This window comes from Petaurus breviceps, unplaced genomic scaffold (genome assembly GCF_028583685.1).
Source record: "Petaurus breviceps papuanus isolate PSGF00001 unplaced genomic scaffold, PetGlider_PUasm1.0 173, whole genome shotgun sequence".
NCBI classification, from domain to species: Eukaryota; Metazoa; Chordata; class Mammalia; order Diprotodontia; family Petauridae; genus Petaurus; species Petaurus breviceps.
The window spans coordinates 32,307,279-32,329,934 of record NW_027185759.1 but is presented as its reverse complement, the minus strand read 5'-3'; the positions used below and the strand labels follow the sequence as shown (position 1 = coordinate 32,329,934).

At 39.9% G+C, this 22,656-nt stretch overlaps 1 protein-coding gene across 5 annotated transcripts in view; it reads left to right on the top strand.

Moving 5' to 3' along the window:
- The window catches only part of PLD1 (phospholipase D1), a 283,345-nt gene that overhangs the window by 238,678 nt on the left and 22,011 nt on the right, over positions 1-22,656 (top strand). For all 5 annotated transcript variants that reach the window (XM_069083588.1, XM_069083586.1, XM_069083587.1 and 2 more), the window contains 3 exons: positions 6,496-6,609; positions 11,726-11,775; positions 13,012-13,146. In XM_069083588.1, coding sequence (XP_068939689.1) covers positions 6,496-6,609; positions 11,726-11,775; positions 13,012-13,146 — 299 coding nt within the window. The remainder of the gene's footprint in view (positions 1-6,495; positions 6,610-11,725; positions 11,776-13,011; positions 13,147-22,656) is intronic.

Here is a 22,656-nt window from a genome sequence, read left to right as displayed (position 1 = left end):
TAGGGGCGGCCAGGTGGCACAGTGAGTAAGAGCACCAGCCCCAGAGTCGGGATGACCTGGGATCCAATCTGGGCTCAGATACTTAGCACCACACCCAGAAATAACTGGCCATGCAATGTTGAGCAAGTTACTTAACCCCAATTGCTTTAAAAAAAAAAAAAGAAAGAAAGGCTTCCTCTGAGAGGTCATTCCTGAGCTGTGCTTTGAAGGAAGCCAAACATTCTGTGGGGTCTAGGGGAAGAGGGAGTGTGCTCCAGGCATGGGACCCAGCATCTGTAAAGGCATGGAGGTGGGAGATGGAACACAAGTGACCTGTAAGGTCCCTTCCAAATCCATGAGCCTGTTTTTCCTGTGACCTGACTGTCTGAAATTATTTTCATGACTCTATCCACTTATGTGAGAAGTCCCTTATTAGAGCAGAAAACACAATTGCTTCCATCTGGCTATTTATAATTATTATGCAAGGTTACACAAAACAATAAGACAAATGAAAAACAAAGTATAACTGTAATTCCTCAATCTCCTTTTGTTATTTATTTTTATTTCCTTTTATTATTTTTTTATTTATTATCCTACTGCACCATGTCCAAATTTTGAAGGTCAAATTTCAGTCTCAACTTAGTTGAACAGTGGTTGTCCTGGTTTGGATCTAGGAAGTTGTTTTTGACACAACAGCCAGCAGGACTTCCTGCACCCAGCTGAAAGGATTGTCAAAATATCGACTTCTCGGGGACTGTTAACTAACAAAACTTGCTCCCTTCCTTTCCCTCTGTTGAAATACCCACATACCTCACTTCACCTTTTGCCAACTTTCTTCCTGCATTTGTACCTGTTGTACAGTTGTCTCATTGGACAAAACCAGGGAGAGATTCCATGAATAATTAATGGCAGAGTCCCAATCTAATCCTTGACACAATCATCATATTCAAAGAGCTGCCAAAATTCTGGACCTTAGGAAAATGAAAACAGGAGGAAAAATATAATGCAAAACAATGATTAAAAGTAGAATATCATGGTTATCAGTGTCCCCTCCCTCTCCCGATGACCTCTTTATTCACCCCCATACTTGTTGCCCTCCCTCAGTAGAATGCAGTCTCTTCAAGGCCAGGAACTACTTCATTTTGGGCTTTGGATCTTGGGGCCAACACAGCTCTCAGTTCAGAGCAGTTGTTTCATAAATGTCTATTGAATCATCAATAGCATATTTCTCACTGTGCTATTTATCTGTGTTTCACTGTTTGCTTTCTCCAAGTGCAGGTATCAAAGAGAGCTCTCCCAAAGGCCTACTGATATTTCAGATTCAATTTCTTTTTTTCTCTTCTGCTTTCAGAAGGTGGGATTTTCTTTCTTTTTCTTTTTCTCCACTTAATAGTATTTTATTTTTTCCAATTACATGTAAAGATAGTTTTCAACATTTACTTTTACAAGATTTTGCATTCCAATTTTTTTCTCCCTCCCCAAGATGGCAAGCAATCTGATATAGGCTATACATGTACAATCATATTTAACATATTTCCACATCAAATTCAATTTCAGGACAGTACAATTCTGCAAGCATCCATTAATCACATACTGTATCCTGGGCACTGGGGTAGGTGCTGAGAGGGTAAAAGAAAGACATGAAACAATCCCTGCCCTCATGGAGCTTACATTTTACCTGGAGGATACAAGGTCTATAAAGAAGAAACAAAGTAGTTTTGAGAGGGATAGAATGAAGTACCATGTACAATACTTGGTGAACTTTAAAGAGACATATAAATGTTAATTATTATTAAGAGGGAGAGTTTTAACAATTGGGGTGATCTGGAAGGGTCTCTTGGAGGGTGTGGTGTCTAGAGAAAGCTAGAGATTCTCCGAGGTGAAGGTGATTAGGGAGAAGGCATTTATGTAAATGCACCAAGAATGGTGGATGGAATGGAAAGTATAATGAATTAGAAAGAAGAGTCCATGAATGGCACAGAAGGATGCCAAGGCCACGAGAACTCAATTATAAAGGATTTTACAGGCTAGTTGAGCCTGGTGGAGGATTCACTAGTTGATCTAAGGGAACCACCAGGAGCTTTTGGAGCAGGAAAATGATGTGGTCAGATTTGAGTTTGAGCAACATCGGTCTGGCAGCTGAATGAAAAATGGATCTGAGAGGGAAGAATCCAGGAGCTTTCTTTGCAAAGACTAGGAATTTTTGTCCTGTCATTGGAGGTCCTGGCCTTAGGTTTTATGGAACTCAGCTTAACTGCTAGAAGAATGAAGGAACTTCTTCAGCTGGCTGGCCTTGGACATGGATCTTAGAAAGAGAGGCAAGCACCCAGGAGAATATAAACTTCTTGAATACAAAGTCTTTTTCATTTTTTGTCTTCATATCTTCAGTGCTTAACATGATGCTTGGAACAATGGTGGTTTTTTTCTGAATTTATGGTTTTTAAAAAATTTAATTTTTTTTTCAAATCAACATTTATTTTTCTCTCCTCCATACTTCTCTTCGCTGAACAAAAAGAAAAAAGAAACCCTCATAACCAATATGTAGAGGCGAGCAAATCCCCACATTAGTCATGTCCAAAGCCATATCTCATTCTGCATCTTTAAGGAACTGTGATTTCATTGTGGAATTCCCTCTCCATTGATATAGATGCTAATCCATTTCTCAGAGAGTTGCTGAGCCATTGAAGTTATGTGAGTCAGCTAGGGTCACACCACTAATGTCAGAATCTGGGCTTGAACCCAGGTTTCTTCAAGACCAGCAGCCCTCTCTGTCCACTACACCATGGTAGCATTTTTATTCAAATCTGGTGGAGGTCTTCATTCCCCTTAATATTTGGTTATGTCAGAAAATCTGACCCTTCTTGAGATTAACCTTGAAATGGTGATTATTGAGTTAAAGTTTTATCTGGACTTCTAACTGGTAGACTCATTTGAAATATATGAAGCAATCCTTCTGCTCTCCTCCTCCACCCGCCTTCCTCAGTCTCCTGTTTATCATTTAGGGACATGAAGTCATTTTTCGTGTAGTTTCTAACTAGATAATTTTGTAATTCTTGGAATGATACTTTTCAGCCCAAACTGTGCTTGCCATCTAGTGGTTAACCATGGGCATTACAAAACCCAGCTTAAAGCCCTCCTACATAAAGCTGCCCTGTCTTGAAGAAAAATCCAAGCTGCCTGTGGCTCCACCTGGTAGCAATGACCTTCACCATGCTATGGAAAAACAAGCTTAAACAGCAACTTGAAAAGAGTTGACTTGCCCAGAAAGTGTCATGTGGTCCAGCTTCCTGTGATGCAAGGGCACCCCCAGTGAAATCTGTCTCATGGCAAAGGAACCATCAATAATATTTGTTCTTCAGGCTTTTTCAGGCATATCTGACTCTTTGTGACCCCGTTTGGGGTTTTCCTGGAAGATATGCTGGAGTGGTTTGCCATTTCATTTACCATCTTATTTTACAGATGAGGAAACCAAGGCAAACAGAGGTTAAATGACTTGCCCAAAGTCACACAGTTACGAAATGTCTGAGGCAGATTTGAACTGAGGTCTCCTATCCCCAAGTCAATTGCTCTAACTATTAGACAACATTGCCTCCTTGATACATGTATATATTAGAGAGTGCTACATTGGCAAACCCTAAATCATTGGTTTTTGCCAACATAAGGATGTAAAATAAATTCAATCCAAATTCAATAGTTATTAAAGGGTTTATTATATGTAAGGAACCCTGCTCGAATTATGACAAAAAGGAGAAAAACAACCCTTCCCTCAGGGAGTTTGCACTCTACTGGTGGACACAACAACAGCTGTCTGTCTGACTGTCTGTCTATTTACCTGTCTGTATATATGTATACATGTATGTGTGTGTGATCCATACATACTGTATAGATAAGGAAACAAAAACCTGAGAATGGAAAGACCAGTAAAGGCTCCCAGTAAAAGGTGACCCCTCAGCTGAGACTTGAAAGAAGCCAAGGATTCCAGAAGGCAGAAGTGAGGAGGGAATGTGTTACCTACATGCAGATGGGTCTGAACAAAAGCTTGGCAGTAGGAAAAAGAAGAGAATTGCTCTGCATCTAAATGGTCATATGGCACATATCTGCATTTGGGGGCAACTGGGTGACACTGTGTTGGCCAGTGTAAGGAAAATCCTAGGTCAAATCCAACCTCAGACACCAGCTATGTGACCCGTGCAAGTCACCTAAATGCTGTCTGCCTCAGTTTTCCCACCTGTAAAATGGAGATAATAATAGCACCAATCTCCCAAGGTTGTTATGAGTATCATATGAGAAAAATAAAGCACTAAAACAGTGCCTGTTACATGGTAGGCACTTAATAAATGTATATTTCCTTCCTTCCTTCTGGACTTTTTATCTCTTGCCCCAATCTGGAAGGGTGGGCTTAAGGCAAAGATATTTATATTAAAACACACCCGCTTTGAAAAATGATAGTTTTGAACAAGGTATGGTTGCAGTGGGTCATTTTTTTTAGTGATGATTTGAGATTTTTCTGAAAGTCTCAGATGTTCTGAATGGCAATGATGAGCCTCATTCAACTGTCATGACTGAAGTTCCTTCTAAGGTCATGTATGGAGTTACGACTCTAAGACTTCTCCCAACTGGGCTAACTTGGAAGGTAGTGAGTTCCCTGTCATCGGAGATCTTCAAGCAGAGATTGGATAAGTCTCTTCATGAATGTTGTCAGATAGAGGTCATGTGGGATCTTAGCATCGTGCTCTCTAATACTAGAGGAGCCCTCAGAGGCCCCTGGGACCAATTCCCTCATTTTCCAGATGAGATAACTTAAGCACAGAATGTAAGTAACTCACTCAGGATCATAGGCCTAGTAATGGGCTGAGGCAGGATTTGAACCCTGCTCTTCCTGATTTCAAGTCCCGTGCCCTAACCACTGCCCCAAAATGGTGTCCAAGGTCCTTTGGGACTCTGAGATTTCTGTGATTCTCTGACCATGTTACAGGGGAACAGTATTTATAATGAGGACTGTCTAGAACTTTTCATAGTAAGTATGCCTCAGATGATCCCCTAGAAGGATTTGCTTTGGATTGAATCTTACCCTTTATAAAGTTTAACATTATAACACTTGTGCATAAGGATTCCTATTTCACTGCCAAATTCAGTTATGTTTTTGCTTCCTTTTTGCCTTAATAAATGTTTGTTAATGCATTTATGTGTGTGTATGTGTGTGTGTGTGTGTGTGTGTGTGTGTGTGTGTGTGAGAGAGAGAGAGAGAGAGAGAGAGAGAGAGAGATCATCTGTAAATATAAATTTGGCTAGAATCATTTGTGGCATTGTGTCCCATTGTGATTTCTTTCTTGAGGGATGTAGGAGAAGGCCTCTGACAGGATATTTGTGCCTTTGATCACTTATCTTGAAGAAAGGTGTTGGGTTAGAATTGTGTCAGCTACAGGTTAAATATTATTGGTTTGGGAGGGTTAATATTTTGGGGGATTCAAGATAAGTGTCACTTTTCCCAATTGCTCTCAAGGGGAAGGAAATGCTTAATTTATTATTTCCTGTTTAGTTCCCTCCTGCCAAATGCTGGTTGCAGAAGAAAAAAAAAAGATCGCGAATACCTATTAAGCCTTTTAAAGTAAAGATGCGGTAAGGAGAAATTGGAGAAGCCATACAGGTTAGGGTAGAGGATGGAGTGTATTTGACTTGGGAGCAAGATAAAAATCGTGTCAGCTCAACCAGGCAGCAGTCTCACTAGAGTGGAATCACTCTGGTCTGTAAGGTTCTAAGCACTGGAAGTCACAGATGTGTTGAGGGGATAGAGGCAGCTTCCTCTGCATGTCTTCAGCTCCAATTAACCTTCCCAAAGTTTGCTGCTGCCTTTAAAAGACATCTCTCTCAAAGTCCTCTGACCACCTGAAGATGTCTAATATCCTTCACTGAGATATGTGGTGCTGTGGCTCAACATCCCATCAACCAGCAGGAGTTACACCCACCTTCATGAAGATGGAAGATAGCCTTCAGTGTACTACCCTACCCGAGTTAACGGATTGTGATCATATGTATGTGTATGTAGATATACACATATATTTAATTATGTGATACATAATAAACATATATAAGGAGATATCTATAGATATTTTATATTGAGAGAGAGAAAGAGAACAGAGAGGGAAAGAGGAAGGGGAACAGAGAGATAGAGAGGAGAGAGGGAGGGAGGGAAGGAGAGAGAAGGAGAGAAGGGGAAGGAGGAAGGGAGGGAAAGGGAAAGAAAGAAGGAGAGAGACAGACAGAGACAGAGAGAGACAGACAGCCAAAGAGAGAGAGAGACAGACAGAGACAGAGAGAGACAGAGAAAGAGAGAGAGACTTACTAACATATATCTTGCTTCCAGCTCTAAATGCATCCTAATATCCTGAAATATGATAAAATTGGTTTGATGGGCTCTTCTGTGTACTCTCTGAAAATCATCTGACTTGCCTGAATGTTACTGCGAACGAATGCTTATTGTACTGTTGGGTCTCTTTTTGCATTTGACTTTTGCAGAGACGGCCAGAGGTACCGAGTGTATGTGGTGATCCCGCTTCTGCCTGGATTCGAAGGAGACATTTCAACAGGGGGTGGAAATGCACTCCAGGCCATCATGCATTTCAACTACAGGTAGTCAAGTTCAAAAGAATATTTGGCATTTTGATCTAGTGTACTGATAGAACAGAAATAATTGTCTCTCCACAGGAATTCTGCCAAATTTTATTTTAAAATAAATAGCATTTATGCAGTGACTTAAGGTATTCAAAACACTTTGTAAGTATCTTATTTGATCCTCACAACAACCCTGGGAAGTGGGTGTTATTATTATCCCCATTTTTACAGCTGAGGAAACTAAGGCAAACAAAAGTGACTGGTCCAGGATCATATAGTCTGAGGCCAGATTTGAGTTCTGATTGTCCTGACTCCAGGCCCTGCTCTCTGTCTGCTCTACCACTTAACTGTCTCTGTACTGAATATTTTCTCTTTGTTGGCATTTTTCTGTCATTTTCTTGGATATGTTACCATTGTGGACAAAATCCAAATTGGGCCAATCACTGGAGCTCTTTTTTGGGTTCTCAAAGGCTGTGTCAGTGGACCACGTACCTTCAGATCTATATTTCTGTCTGCCAGTGTTCTCATAGGTCCCACCAAGATTGAAAGTTTTCAAATACAGGTCTAGGAATGATCCATATATCTTTTGGGCCCAGAGCCGCCCAAGTTCAGACAGTCTAATCTCCAGGCTGACTGCACAGTGATGCATCTTTCCATCATGACGAGTTAAAAACCATCTCCTAGCCATAGACATCTTACAATCCACATCTGTGGAAAGGGACCCACTTGGACTAAATCACAGAAACTCTAATCACTACAGCCTGTGACAAGAACTATAGAAGCCTGGCCCTGACTGACCCTGAATGGGTGTGCTTAGTCCTGGGCATAGCAAGTATAGAAGAACCCAAAAGTTGCCCCCTGCTGGATTTAACTCCTTTGATGCCTTTTAATGTGCAAGTCAGTGCTCTGAAAGCTGCTGGAGAGTTAGTGGGTTTTCTGTCATCTTATGCTGAGGAAAGAGGTTTTGAGCATAGCCTTTGAACATTGAGGATAGCAATATTTTCTTTAAAGATCTATATTGTCAGTTAATATGTGGAAATGGTTACAGAGAACCATGGCACGATCCCAAGTGGTGTATGATCAACCAGTCAGAATATGGGAATATATATCTCATCCCACCTTCCCTTGATACTCAGTCACAGAACTTGTCTCCACCAAATCCACGCTGCCCCCTTTATCTGCTCAATACTCCCTTACTCTTGTCCCTCCCAGGCTTCGCAAGCTCCCAAACTCTACCTTTATGCCTAGGTGTGGGGTCCTTAGGGCAGTTACAATCTAACTTCATCTCAGGTACTCACACAGGCATCACTGAAAATATTTCCCTCTCCCCTGATATATGCTGTGCGCCAGACTTCATGGCCAAAACAGGGTTGACTGGCTCTGGGCCCAGGGCAGTGACTAGTGAGTAAGAGCTCCCCAACCCTATATCTTTAGGTTTTTATAGGACAGAGTCAGGATGAACAGGTAGAGAAAGGTTACGAGTCTGAATTACTGTGTTTGCTACATTATTGTTCCCCCCAAATCCACACACACACACACACACACACACACACACACACACACACACACACACACACCCTAATTTTGAACTTCCATGATAATCTGACTTTTTAATGTCTACTTTCTGTGCTGTAATGTAGATAAGTCAATATGCCCACATTGGGAATATGTGCTCAAAAGCTTTTTACTAATGGGGTACATGATCAAAACATTTTGGTGAGCCCTGTTGTAGATCCTAAGGACAAATCTGCCATGGTGACTGATGGCTCCCTCTGCTGCAAATAGTTGTTCATCCAGGGAGTCAGTTGTGTATTGAAATTTCATCAAATCCTTTACCAGCTTTAATGGAGGAGAGAAAAATTGAGAGAATTCACCTCCCTCACTTCTTTGCAGAGGTGAGGAACTATGGGTATGAATAATTTCACATACTGTTAGATATGGTTATTATGTTGATTGGATTTGGTGAACTGCTTTCCCACCCCTTTAAAATCTGTTACAAAAGATGGGGGTGTAAGGGGTGTTCACGAGGGCTAGCACCTCTGGTGTGAAGGCTTCCCAAGCCCTTTTCAGGGCTTCTCATCCACCTTTGGTGTTCATGTGCCGCTTGACTCTCTCCTGTGGCTCTAAGAAGCTGTAGTATGGTAAAACCTGGTAAAAGCAGTCTTAGCAGATGAACCAGACTGGGCTGAGGGTAACCAACAGCCCTCAAACCTGTCAGTGAATTGGGGGGATGTCTGTCCCTTGGCAGAATGTGCAGATGAGGACAATTTGTTCCAACGTCTATGAAGGTGGCTGAAACAGGCACTGTGAAGTGCTTAGAGCTTGGGCAGACATCAGACACCAAGGTCATGTGCTATATCTCACACCATTGCTGGTGATCCTGACTTTCATCCTGCTACTGGACTTCGATGGGTCCGGAAGGGATAGTGAGGCTGGCAACTTTGTGCAGCTCGGTCTCACTTAAATCGAGTTTATGTGGTGCCATTGGTCCTCTCCAGAAATGGACAAGCTGGGGAATACTTGCAAATGAAGTTGATATAAAAATCTAATGAGAGAAAAAAAATTAAGAATGTTTAAAATGTTAAGGAAGATGAACAGTCATAGCAGATTAAATTCTGAAAGCCATAAACAGTGACTTTTCCATTTTTTTTTCCTCCAAAAGTACCTCTAAGACCAAGGAGAGGAAGATATTTGAGACTCATGGAATATCCTGAAGGGAAAAAAAATGGACACACTAGTTATGTGACCATGGACAAATTACTTAACGCTTTAGGGCCCTAGACAACTCTCTAAGAAGCTAAGTTTTGGGAGTGCAGCTACTCCTACTTTTCCTGTCTTCTTCCTACCTTGTTCCCCAACACATATTCTTGGATCCAGTGGTATTGACCTGACGGTTCCACAAACAGGATATTCTTTCTTTCAGCTCTAGTTATATTCTCTGATTGTCCTCCAGACCTTGGATACTTTACCTTCTCTGACTGAACTAGTGACTTTCCTAACTTCCTTTAAGTCTTCTACAGGAAGCCTTTCCCAACATCTCTAAATTCCAGCACCTTCCCTCTTTTAATTATTTCCTATACTTTCCTATACTGGCTTGCTTTTTATCTATTTGTTTGCATGTGTCTCCCCCATTAGATTATAAGCTCCTTGAGAGCCAGGGCTGCTTTTTGCCTCCTTTGGTATCCCCAGGACTTAGCACAATACCTGAAGCATAATAAGCACTTTATAAATGTTTATTGATTGATTGATTGACTCTGCATTGGTGGAGAAACTTTCAATACCAGGAATCTCACCTACTAACAAAATCACAGGTTTGGGCCAAAAAGAAGCAAAAAGGAAGGAATGTCCTTTGGGGCAGTTGAAAAGTACTTATTAAGTGGAAATCAGGTTTCCATATTCAGTGATGGAAATATATATATATATATATATATATATGAAACTCCTAACTCACTTTTCTAGGCATCCATAAGCAGAACCTAGCCCAAGGTAGGGACTGAACAGTGGAAAAGCCAGGTGAGGATTTTCTTGTCATTTCCCAAGGATTTCTGAAATTTTTCCCCTAAACTTTGATCTCAGGAGGAAATGATTCTGCCTTCAGGCTTAACCTGTCAGCTAAGTGACCTGGTGGCAATTTCCCATTTCTTTCTCTTCAGCCCACTCAAAGTCTAATCACTGGCACAGGTATCTTAGGATTACTTCCTTGTCAGAACTCACTTTAGTTTCTTCCACTGTGAATCAGGTGACATTTTGAGGTTGATGTCGTTCCTTGCAGATTCTTGATGCTTTCTACTTTGTACCTGCTAGAGTTTTGGGGAAAGATGCCATGTTTTCCTTCAGGACAGATTCTGCTTAGGCACAGTCAATAAGGGACTTGCGAAATGTCCCTTTGTCTTCATTATTAGTTTGGAGGTTTCCATATAGAAGTGTCAAAAATTCCCATTTCAGGAGCTTTTTGTTATAATGAAAGCATTACCATCACATAAAATTCGGTCATATCTACTTGATTTGCCATTCTCAGATATTTTGGGGGAAGATTGTGAATCTCAATTCTTTTCTACAGGATTTAAAAACATTAGGTTTCAGCCCAATTGAAATTGACATGATTAATGTTCACTAAAGAATCCAAACCAAATCCTTTTAGCTGCCAAATGTCTTTATGTATACTTCAACATCCAAAATGATATCAGTATAGGCTAGGTATGACTATTTTTTAAGTGTCTTAATTGTATTTATAGAGCACTAAGATGGATCCTCATTTTGGCTGATGGAGTTAATTCATGATTTTTTTCCCCAGTGGAATAATTAAAGTTGAACATTGGAGTTAGAACTATCTTAGCACTCTACTGATCTCAATAAAAATAGAGCATGGTCTGATACCTCTGTACCTTCTAAGGTTCTTTATGTGCTCTCTTGCCTATGGGTACCTGAGATCTCTTCTTCAATCTCTGTCTCTTTTTAATTCTACCTCTCCCCCCTCCACTCTTCCTATACTATGGAATGAAGATAAATGTATGTAGATCCATCTTGTCCTTAGAAAGTTCTGCCACTGTCTCCCATGATTCAGGAGAATAGACGGGTATATTCAATGGGGATTGAGCCAAGGCAACTCAATTGGGCAACATCTTGGAAAACAAAATAACCAGTTAATGGGCAGAATGTTTTTAAACCTTCCAGTCATTTTTTTTTTCAGCACATAGGTGTAGCCTAAAGCACTCTTTCTAAAATATTGACTCTTTATGTTTGTTTAGAGAGCTAGTTTCTTATGAAGTATTTTTTTCTCTCGATTGAGAAAGTTTGAATATATTTTGGTTATTGCATTTCACCTAACTTCCCAAAAGAAAAAGATCCATTTGTAACTCTTTTTAAATTTCTAAATTCAAACACCAGCTTCATAGCTTTTGCATGTACTTGTTCCACAGAAACAACATTTACCGTGGGTAATATCATTCAAATGTTTGAACATTTTAATTTAATGCTTTACAAGTGAAACTTGTTATCTTTAAAGTACCAAAATGTTAACAGGTTCCTGTTAGTCTTTCATGTGATAGAGAATTGGTTTTTACCATCACCATCATAATGACATTGGGTAATTTCAAAATGTTGACAATTGTTCTTCTACCTTAAATATTTCCAGAACTATGTGCAGGGGAGAAAATTCCATCATTGGACAATTAAAATCTGAGAGTAAGTGATTTGTTTCTTATTTACTTTTGATTATTTTTGGTTGCCAGGGAAGGAGAGTAGTGATGGACTCTTAGCAAACAATTTCCTAAACTGGGTGGTGGAAGAGACCTTTCCAGGGCATTTGACCCAATCTCCTTTTTCTCTAGTTGAGGAAGCTGAAATTGAGAGAAATAAATTTACATGGCAAATCATTGCTATGGGAGCAAATGTCAGATCCAGCATGCCCCCTGATTCTAAATGAATCCAGTGTGCTGTGCACTGCATCCTGCTGATAGGAAACTCATAGTCACCAATATGGGGGAAGGACAGATGGTAGAAATGGGGAGGATCAACAACAGTTTTATTAGGAGCAGTCACACTGTCATTGGTTTGTTTTTTTTTTTTTAAAGCAATCAGGGTTAAGTAACTTGCTCAAGGTTACACGGCCAGTTATTTCTGGGTGTGGTGCTGAGTATCTGAGCCCAGATTTGATCCAGGTCATCCCGACACTGGAGCCGGTGCTCTTACTCACTGAGCCACCTGGCTGCCCCTAAGCAATTGGGGTTAAGTAACTTGCTCAAGGTTACACGGCCAGGTGTTTCTGGGTGGGTGCTAAGTGTCTGAGCCCGGGATTCGATCTCCAGGTCTTCTCAACACTGGAGCCGGTGCTCTTACTCACTGTGCCACCTGGCCGCCCCCACACTGTCATTGTTAACTACCTACTAGATAACTAGATAACCGCTACCTACTCTTAATCAGTTAAGCCAAACCCATTAGTGCAAATTACAAATCCCCTAAAGTGGTGGGCTCTGTTTGAATTCTCACCGTTCAAAGTTGTAATCATGTAAAATATGGTCACTGGTTATATTTATAATCACAGTGCAAATTAAAATTATGTGACCACTTCAAGGCATTCATTATTCATACTAATTGGGATAATAGTTAACATTTATTAAGTACCTACGGTGTGTCAAGCACTGTGCTAAGCACTTTGCAAATATTCTCTCTTTTGATCCTCATAACAACCCTGCAAGTTAGGTGCTGTTATTATCCCCATTTTACAGTTGAGGAAACTGAGGCCAGCAGAGTAAGAGACAGACAGTCAGTCACCTGATAAGGTTGTATTGTAATCTATTATCAACATTATTAGATGGGTTCAGTTGGTGAGGGTTATGCCATGTGTTACTTTTGAATAAATTAAACTGATGCACCTGTCAAAGCAATAAGCATTTTCCCAATTTCATCTTTAATCTATAGTTGGCAATCAGTGGATAAATTACATATCATTCTGTGGACTTCGAACACACGCAGAACTGGAAGGAAACCTTGTCACGGAGCTCATTTATGTCCACAGCAAGTTACTCATAGCAGATGATAACACTGTCATTATTGGTGAGTCAAATGATACCTGAGCTATTCATCTTGGCGATTTCTGGAATAATTGTGATTATTCCACAGGGAGGTGCCATATTTGTGTGAGAATTCCCTCCACGCATGCAGATTGTAACCCAAGACTGCCTTAGTCGATAATTCCTGAGGATGCTTGCAAACCTGTTTGAGCTCAGAAACATCCTGTTTTCTTCCTAACCCTTAGTTTTCTCATTTTACAACATGAGAGAGCTAGATCAAATTAGGAGAGCTAAGGTCCTTCCCACCTCTAAATCTCTGGGTGTTTTGATCTCTTTACTTATGCATGTTAAAAGTGGGGATTCCTTTCATGTGGTTAGACTATATGGCCTCTGAAGTCTTTTCCAAGCCTCAAATCCAGTGACTGTCTGAAAATCCCAAGTACATGAGTTGGCTAGGTCCTAGGAAGTGTTGGGGAAGTATATGGTATAATACTCAAGAAAATAACAATGCTTTATGCATATCAATGCCAAATTAGCAATCCCAGAAACAGTTGCATACTATTCAAAACAGAGAAGTATCTGTTTGTCACTTTGCCCCAGGTTCTATCTTCTGCACATAATAAATAAATCGCCTTAGTGTTGTGAAGCAGACTGTCTAAATGGTAGTATAGGATGACTTCAGGGATCATGTCTGAATGACTTGTATGACCTCAGACCAAAGGCTCTCAAAGTTTCTTTGATAAGGAGAATTGTAATGATGGGCTAGTCCAGTGAAGGAAATGATGCAGTCCCAAGAGTGTCTATCAATGGCCAGTATTGGGATCTGCCATTTGTTTACCCCATCCTAGATGATACTCACTTGACTTAATATAAGTTATCCACTTGAATCCTGTAAACTAAAAGTAAACAAACAAATTAATAAAGACCAAAAAATTTAAAAAAAAGAAATGCTAAAATAATTTTTCAGGTTAACTCAAGTTCAGACTTCCTGTTTCAACCATTATGGTGGAATTGTTTCAATTATAATTAACACAGCTAATGTGGAATCATTGAATCATAAAACTTTAGCACTAGAGGGGATCTGAAAGATTTTCTAGATCAAATAGGGGCAAGAGAAGGGAGGAAATGGTCTGCTCTCCTGACTTACCAATTGTAGTACACTGAACAAAATTGAATTTTTCTTTGATAATTGCTACTCTAGCAGTGACTCAAAGCTATTATTTTGAAATTCAGTCATTATTGTGCAGTATGAAAGCAGTGGATGCTAAATAAAGATGGGACATATATACATACATGCACCCATGCATATATGTATATACATATGTGTACATGTATTTGCCAAATTCCATGGAAATCATATATTTACCTAACCTTACCACATGCTTGAATTTATTCAAGTTTTCTGTTTCTCCTACAAATAAAATGTAAAAAGAAAAAAATATTAGCTATCCATGCTCTATCTGAAGGGAAAGCTATATTTTTCCAACTCTGAAATTTTGTTATATTTACTATATTCCACTAATACTTCAGAATTCTTTATTTTAAGTACAGGAAAAAATTGAACCGTCACTAATTTTTCTAATTTGTTTTATGGTTTGTGTTGATCCCCTTTGTGGTAATGGTATGTTCTATCACTGAATTCTACCCATTTTTTTAAGTTAAACTCAGGCTTCTTAGCTAGATTTGAGAGACATAAAGAAACTAAATCTTCTAAAATATATGGAGTTCCCCTTTGATTTGTGGAACTTTTCTGCTGGAGCTCTATATAGAGACTTGAATGGCCTTTCCTCATCTCATCCAGTCTGTCATTGGCCCCTGATACAGACTGTCTCATCCAAGAAACCAAGGAAGAAGTCCAAGTCTTCCGTAACCTGTGAAGTCCATGAGGCCTTTCCAGCCTAGGTGGGGTAAGGGTGGGAAGAGGAAATAAATAACAAGGCTTCTTCTCCAATCATTTTTTTCTCAGGGGCTTAGCTATAAAGGCCTTTCCTTTCCACTGCCAGACACTCAACTTTTTGGTTCTAACCATCTCAATGGTTCTATACAAGTGCCAAAAGACATGATCAAGTCCCTCAAACAATGCAAGAGGCTTCCCAGGGAGGTGCCAGTCTCCCAGCCACTAAACTATCCAGATATGTTTTCATCTAATGGAATGTAACAGGTGGTTCCAGGGATTTTCTCACTCATTTCTGTATTCTCGATGTCTAGCACTGTGTCTGGCCCATAGTAGGTTGTATATCAGATGCTTTTCAAGTGCAATAATGAAGCTCTGGTTGCTTCATGTAACCTGCTCTCTGGCCATATAAGAAACTTCTTTTTCACTTCTCTCAAGGACACTCTTTGCTAACTAGTCAAAAGCCTGAGTCTCGGGTTTATTTTTAGATTAAACTTGGCAGTGATAGCAGGCAGGGCAAAGCAGTTACTGCTGGCAAAACTGAAAAAGAAAAAAATAATTGGCCGAGAGAAAAGTCTCTAATTCCACTCAGCTCTACCTAGGTCCTAAAATGACAATTCTGGATGTTTGTCATTTAAAAGTCATTTTGTCTCTGCATTTGCTTGGTTTTGCATAATATCCAAATGTAAAATAGATTTCAATTGTAGAACCAAAATTTAAAAAAAAATTAGAGGAGGAACATTTGAAAAGCTTGGTCTCTGAATCCCCAAAGGCCAAATTGCATTTGCATTAGTCAGAATTGATAAGTTTTACAAAACAAGTCTTCATTCATGACAAGAAAAATCTGGTTCTTAGAGTCTCAACAGGCCATTATTTACCAGTACTTAAAGGTTTGGCTTCTTTTTTTTTTCTTTCCTCCCTAAGAACAGCATGACTCATAGAAATGATTTCCTTTCTCAGAAAAAAACTGGAGGTGTTTTTTTCTTTTTCATCTTAATAGAAAGACCTGACTGTGGCTAAGTGGACACACCGCTGGGGAGCTATGTAGTCTGTTGGTCTCCTTTGGAAGGAAGCAATCCAAAGCAGCATTTTCAGATACCCTCTTTCACATAGCTGGAGATAAGTCAGATCTTGACAGGGAATGAAGAGGTGTCTTCAAAAGTTTTCCAGACTGTGGGGAAGTATTTAAGGACCTTATCTGAAAGAGGTCAAAGACGCCTGTAGCTAAATTCTCCAGCATGGCGGCAGGAGGCAAGATAGATTTGGAGCAGCTCCCAAATTAAGTCATAAGATTTGGAGGGGCCCCCAAATCTTTCTTTGTCCTTTATCATGAGGAGGGTGCCCAGGAGCATAGCACAGAGTCTGGAGCTAGAATGGACCTGAGGGATTGTCAAGTTCAAAGTAGCCATTTCTTTCATTTCTTGCTATGTTTTGTTTAGACTCAACATGTATTCTCCAACAAACCCCATCAGTACATTCACTGGAAAAAATCACTTTACTGCTCCCTAAAAGAAAAGAGGAAGGTGGTTTTCTTTCATTTTTCTAGTGTGTTATTAACGTGGTACATTGTTGTCGAGTCATTTTCAGGTGTTTCTGACTCTCTGTGACCCTGCTTGGGGTTTTCTTGGCAAAGATACTGGTCTGGAGTAGCCCACCATTTCCTTGTTAGTTTTCACTTAAATGTCGAATCATTGTTACTACTGTTGTTATTTAAGCTCTAATTCTTTACCTTTTGTTACTTATATCTTCCCATGCTTCTGTGAATTCTTCATATTTGTCATTCTTCATCTGTAGAATCTGAATAATAATAACATCACCCACCTCTCAGGGTTGTTGTAAGGATCAAATGATACCATATAAGTACAGAGTTTTGCAAACCTGCCATTCAGACTCTTTAGTCATGTCCAATTCTTCGTGGCCCTTTTTGGGGATTTTCTTGGCAAAGATACCGGAGGGGTTTGCTGTTTCTTTCTCCAGCTCATTTTACATATGAGGAAACTGAGGCAAAAACAGGGTTAAATGACTTGCCCAGGGTCACACAGCCAGTAAGTGCCTACAATCAGATTTGAACTTACAAAATTAAATCTTTCCAACTCCAGACCTGGCACTCTCTCCGCTGCACCACCTATCTGCTCCTTGCAAGCATTAATGAGCTATGTTAATGCTAGTTATTATTCTGTTCAGCACAGTAATATTTGTTTATATTCACGTCCTGTGAGTTGTAGAGGCAGCAATTGTTGGGCAGAGTTTATTTGCTATTACAAATAATCTCTTTGTGAACGGTTTTGTACCACTGAGTTATTTCTTGCTTTCATTAGCCCCTTTGGCATAAAGCTTCAGAGAGGATCTTTGGACCAAAGAATTTGAGCAATTTAGTAAAAATGTTCTTTTTAATTCCAAATTCAAGTTGAAAAATTATATTAATAATAACTGATATTTCTGTAGCACTTTTAAGTTTTGCCAACTGCTCCTGTCTGAGCCTCAGCCCATGAGAAAGATACCACCATCATCTCCATTTTACAGATGAAGAAACAGAAGACCAAAGAGGCTTAGCAGATAACCCCTGGTGACTTAGCTAGTTAGTGGCTGAATCAAGATTCAAACCTAAGTCTTCCTCATTCTATGGTCAGTTTTCTAACCACTGTGATACATGGTCATTCATTCTCTCTGAACCTCAGTTTCCTCATTTGTAAAATGGAAATAGCAGCACCTACCTCACAGGATAATTGTGAAGATCAAAAGGGATAATATATTTATATACAAATCACTTTGCAAATCTCAAAGTTCTGTGGACATGTAAATTATTAGAGAAATGCAGTGACTGGTCCAAGGTCACACAGGTTGCCATTCACCATGCCAGGATTCAAATTCAAACCCTCTGAGCCCAAGTCCAGCATTATTTTTACTTCGCCACACTAACTCTCAAAAACAAAGAATTTGCTTTTCTCATTGCAGTGATCACTTTCGATTCACCATTATTCTAGGCAGCTCTGCTAACCATGAATTCTGTGTCTCTCACCTTGGAGACTGCACCATTAATCACGTTATGTGCACCAAGTAAACCATTGCCTTCTTAGGTGGAAGTTGCAAAGAGGCAAAGTTTGATTTGATATTAGGAAAATCTTCCAAACAAAGACATCTGTCCAAGAGTGGAGTGGGTGGCCTTAGGATGCAGTGATCCTCCTTCACATTGGAGGTCTTCAGGTAGAGACCGGATGACCATCTGTTAGATGTGTATGATATATATGTACATACACACATGTGTGTATGCATAATGCTTGCATATGTATATATTTGAATTTGAGACACACAGAGAGAGAGAACCTTCAATTTTACCAGGTACTTCGCATATATGTTATCTCGCTTTATTATTGTTCAGATAGGGGTTGGGCTACATAAGGTGCCTTTTAACTCTGATATTCCATGATTTCCCTATAAAATAGATGAGGCCTCCAGAATCCAATATACCCCATTAACAAAGAAACCCAGTTAACATTTGGATGGCATTTCTACACGTCAATATCTTATTTTAATTTTGAGCAGACCTAATCCAACCCAGCACCTCTTAATGGTTTGGCATTTGTCAACTTCACTGAAAATTTGTGGCACCACATTTCTTCACATTCCATGTAACTGGATAAATATGTATTAAGTGCCTCCTACCCTATGGGTAAGGCACATCTCTCCTGTAATGTAATGCTTCCGTTGACTTGCACGGGCTAGGAGGGAGTGGCTCTGTTGCATAGTCCCATAGAAATGATCTAAAGAGTGTAGAGATAAAGAGGAAAGGACATGATCATAGGGTTGTAACTTTAGAGCTGAAAAGTTAGAGTCATTTGTTTCAATAACTTCATTTTATAAATGAGGAACCCAAGAGGTTAAACCACCTGCTAGGGATCATAAGGTGGTAAATGTCAGAGCCAGAACTTAAAACCCAGGTCTCTGAATCCAAATCCTCTTGCTACCCTATCACCTGATCCTAGTTAATTCTGTCTTCAGGTATATTATGGATTCCAATAACTTTCATGGGCTGGTCCTCAAAGCTAACCAGGTGTGTAATGGTAAAGCATCTCTCCAGTCCCACACAACAGATTTACCAATGGACTTTTGGAACCTAACCCATTGGTAAATCGTGAATAATTTAGTGCTTGGAGGCAGCATTTATTCCATAACCGAACTGCAGACCTCAAGCTGCAGGGGTAATTTTTAGTTTCAAGCAACCAGGCCCAGCATTTGTCTATTTGTTCACTGACCTAGTGAAGCTGCTAGGTGTCACAGTAGACAGAACATTGGACCCAGAGTCAGGAAGTTGTTGTTCTATAGTCGTTTTAGTAATGTCCAACTCTTCATGACCCCATTTGGGGCTTTCATGGCAAAGATCCTGAAGTGGTTTGCCATTTCCTTCTCCAGCTCATTTTACAGATGAGGAAACTGAGGCAAAAAAGGTTAGGTGACTTGCCCAGGGTCACACAGTAAGTATCTGAGGTCACATTTGAACTCAGAAAGATCCTAGCTTCCTGACTCTAGGTCTGGGGCTTTATCCACTGCACCACCCAGCTGCCCCAGAATCAGGAAGACCTGAGTTCAAATCCAACCTCAGACATTTACTAGCTGTGTGACCCTGGGCAAATCACTTAGCTAACCTCCACCTTTCCCATTTTCTTTGTCTATAAAATAGGGATAACGGTAGCACCTTCCTCTCAGGTGAGGATACGATGAGATAATATTTGTAAAGGGCTTTACCAACCTTAAAGTATTATATGAGTGTTATCATTATTCATTCATTCATCAAACATTTATTAAGCATGATTGTTGGCAGACATTGTGTTATATCCTGGGAATACAGAGAAAAATATGAGACATTCCTGGCCCTCCCTGACCTTACATTCTATCAGAGAGATGCCTCTGAGCATAGCATCCAGAATAAATAAAGGGGTCAGCAGATCATAAACATAGATAGGGAAAGGTACTTACAGGTCATCTGGCTCAATCTCCTCATTTTATACCTCCTGCCCACAGAGGTCAAGGTTTTGTTCAAGGTCACATGGTTAGCAAATGGCAGAGCCAAGGACTGAACCCAGAGTCTCTGCCTTCAGAGCCATCATCCCCTCTACTGTACCACACTGATTTAGGGCACCAAGGTTCTACATGTTATGAAGAACATAGAAAGCTGGAGAAGCTCCAGAGGGAACCTCTATTTCATGCCTTGTAATGATCAGTTGAAAGAGCTCAAGGTATTCATTCTAGAACATAGAAAACTTTGAGGGAGCATCATTATTTCCCTCATGTGTGTATGCATGTATATATATGTATATGTGTGTGTAAAGGCCTGTCATGTGGAAGAGTATTTGACATGCTCTGTTTGGCCCCAGTGGGTGGAATTATAGGGCCAAAGATGTAGAGTTGGAAATGACCCAACATAGCATCTGAATCCTCATTTTACAGATGGGGAAACTAAGTCATGGAGGTTTAAGTGTCTATCCAATGTCATACAGCTAGTATGTGTCTTGAAATCAAGTCCAGTACCCAGGTGTCAACTAGGCTATGCAAAAGGGGAAAATTTTAGCTTGATTTAATTTTTTAAAAATAGCTTCCTAACATTTAGAGCAGTATAAACATAACATGGTCATCCCTGAGAGGAGATATGTTCCCCCTCTCTGTAAGTCTTCAAGAAGAGACTGCATGACCACTTGTCGAACATGCTGTAGTGAGGATTCTTTTTCCAGGGTGCGTTGGAGGAGATGACCACTGGGGCTCCCTTCCTTCTCCAAAATCCAGCACTTCAATATGTCTCCACGACCTCCCTTTTGTCCTCTTAGAGAGCCTTCCTCTCTTCCTGAAACTCTGCATGAGAATATTATGTCATCCTGTACTACAGTGGCGGTAACCAATGATCACATAGTTGGGAGTTCATTATTTCCTTTTGTTCTCACGTGTGCGTGTCTCATTGGTGTAAAGGAAGCACAGGGAGGTTGCATCGCCTCCAGTGTTGTCTCCTGATGTAGATGGAGAAGCATGCCCTAGTTTGCCAGGAGCATAGCAAAGTAAACATGGTGCTCTTCCTTCTCCCAGGAAAACAGCAATTGGATTTTCTTGGAATCCCTTCATTAAATCTGAAAACTGAATGAACTTTGTTAAGTTTTGGAAAACTAACAAAACACCTCCACATTAATTCTAATTTCAAAATTTTCACTAATCCTAATATGTCAAGAGGAAAAAAAGTTGACCCAAGGTTATGGACCTAGCAAACTTCGGTCACATTTGACAAAATGTAATCTGATAAATTATTGATAGTAGATAGGATTTAGACTGAGCTTAAAAATTATCTTGGAGGCCACTAAGTCAAGGTGATCTTACCTTTGAGTCCATTGATGTTCACAACATCAATGGATTTCAGAACGTCTGTCAACTTGGATGAAGAAAAAAAATTACATATTTATTTTCACTAAAACCTGTAACTGAAATCAGGCATTTCTTTCAATAATTTTAAAAATATGATTTTGAACTCAAGGGATTGTGGAACTGAATCTTGTAAACTAAAAGTAAACAAATTAATAAAGATAAAAAATTAAAACAAATTTTGAATATGATTTTGAGTATCCCATAGATTTCACTATCAATAGATTTCATACTATTAAAAGGGTCCAGGACACACACAAAAAGGTTAAGTCCAATCCTCTCAAATGAAACACAGAAGAAAGGAAATGCCTTCCCCAAGGTCACATAGGCAGTAAGAGGCAGAGTTGGAATTTGAAACCAGGTCATTTGGCTTCAAATTCAATGCTATTTCCAACACCCCCATCACTGACTCTAGGTTGTACTTTCTGTAGATACCAAACTATGGAAAAGAGATTCTGTTCCTAGAACTTAGAATGTAGTTGCCGAGTATATTACTGACTATAGCTATTATTTAACACATTAGGAGAAAAATGTTTAAACGATTAAGACTGTTAGGATCTAATTACAGCTTTGGATGGCACTGATGGAGTCCAAACCGTCCCTCCATTTTGAAGATGAGGAAACTGAGGCACAGACAAGTGACTTGCCCAGAACCACTCAGCCAGTAAGTTTTTGAGGCAAGATTGGTCCCCGGGTCCTTCTGACTTCCAGGTCCTATACTTCCCATATTCTCCACCTAGTATGTGGAAGACCAGAGTGAACACCTAGAATTAAGCTCAGAAACAATGTTGGAACAGAGATAGAAAGAGAATAGGGAACTGCGACAGATCTCTAAGAATAAGAGCCATTTCCCAATTAATAATTGGCCAAGGGATATGAACAGGCAGTTTTAGAGGAAGTAATCAAAGCTATCAATAGTGATATGAAAAATGCTCTAAATCAGAGGTAGAGAAAACATGCCCTCTAGAACATAACAGCAGAGTTACTGGGAAACAGCACTTGGGAGTCTGAAGGATGATAACTGGACTTGTCACATAGTCCTGCCTTGAATTTGGTTTTTGGTTTTTGCTTGAGTTTTTATTTACCAGAAATTAAATTATCTTGGCTCCTTCAATCCTCCGCTAGAAATAAAATGTCATGTCCTTTATGACCCAGGTTCTCCCTGATCCCCTACCTCCCTTGGAGGCATTCACAATGCCTAGGATGGAGTAGATACTTAGTAAAAGCTTGCTGATTGATTTTATAATACTGTCCAAGGAG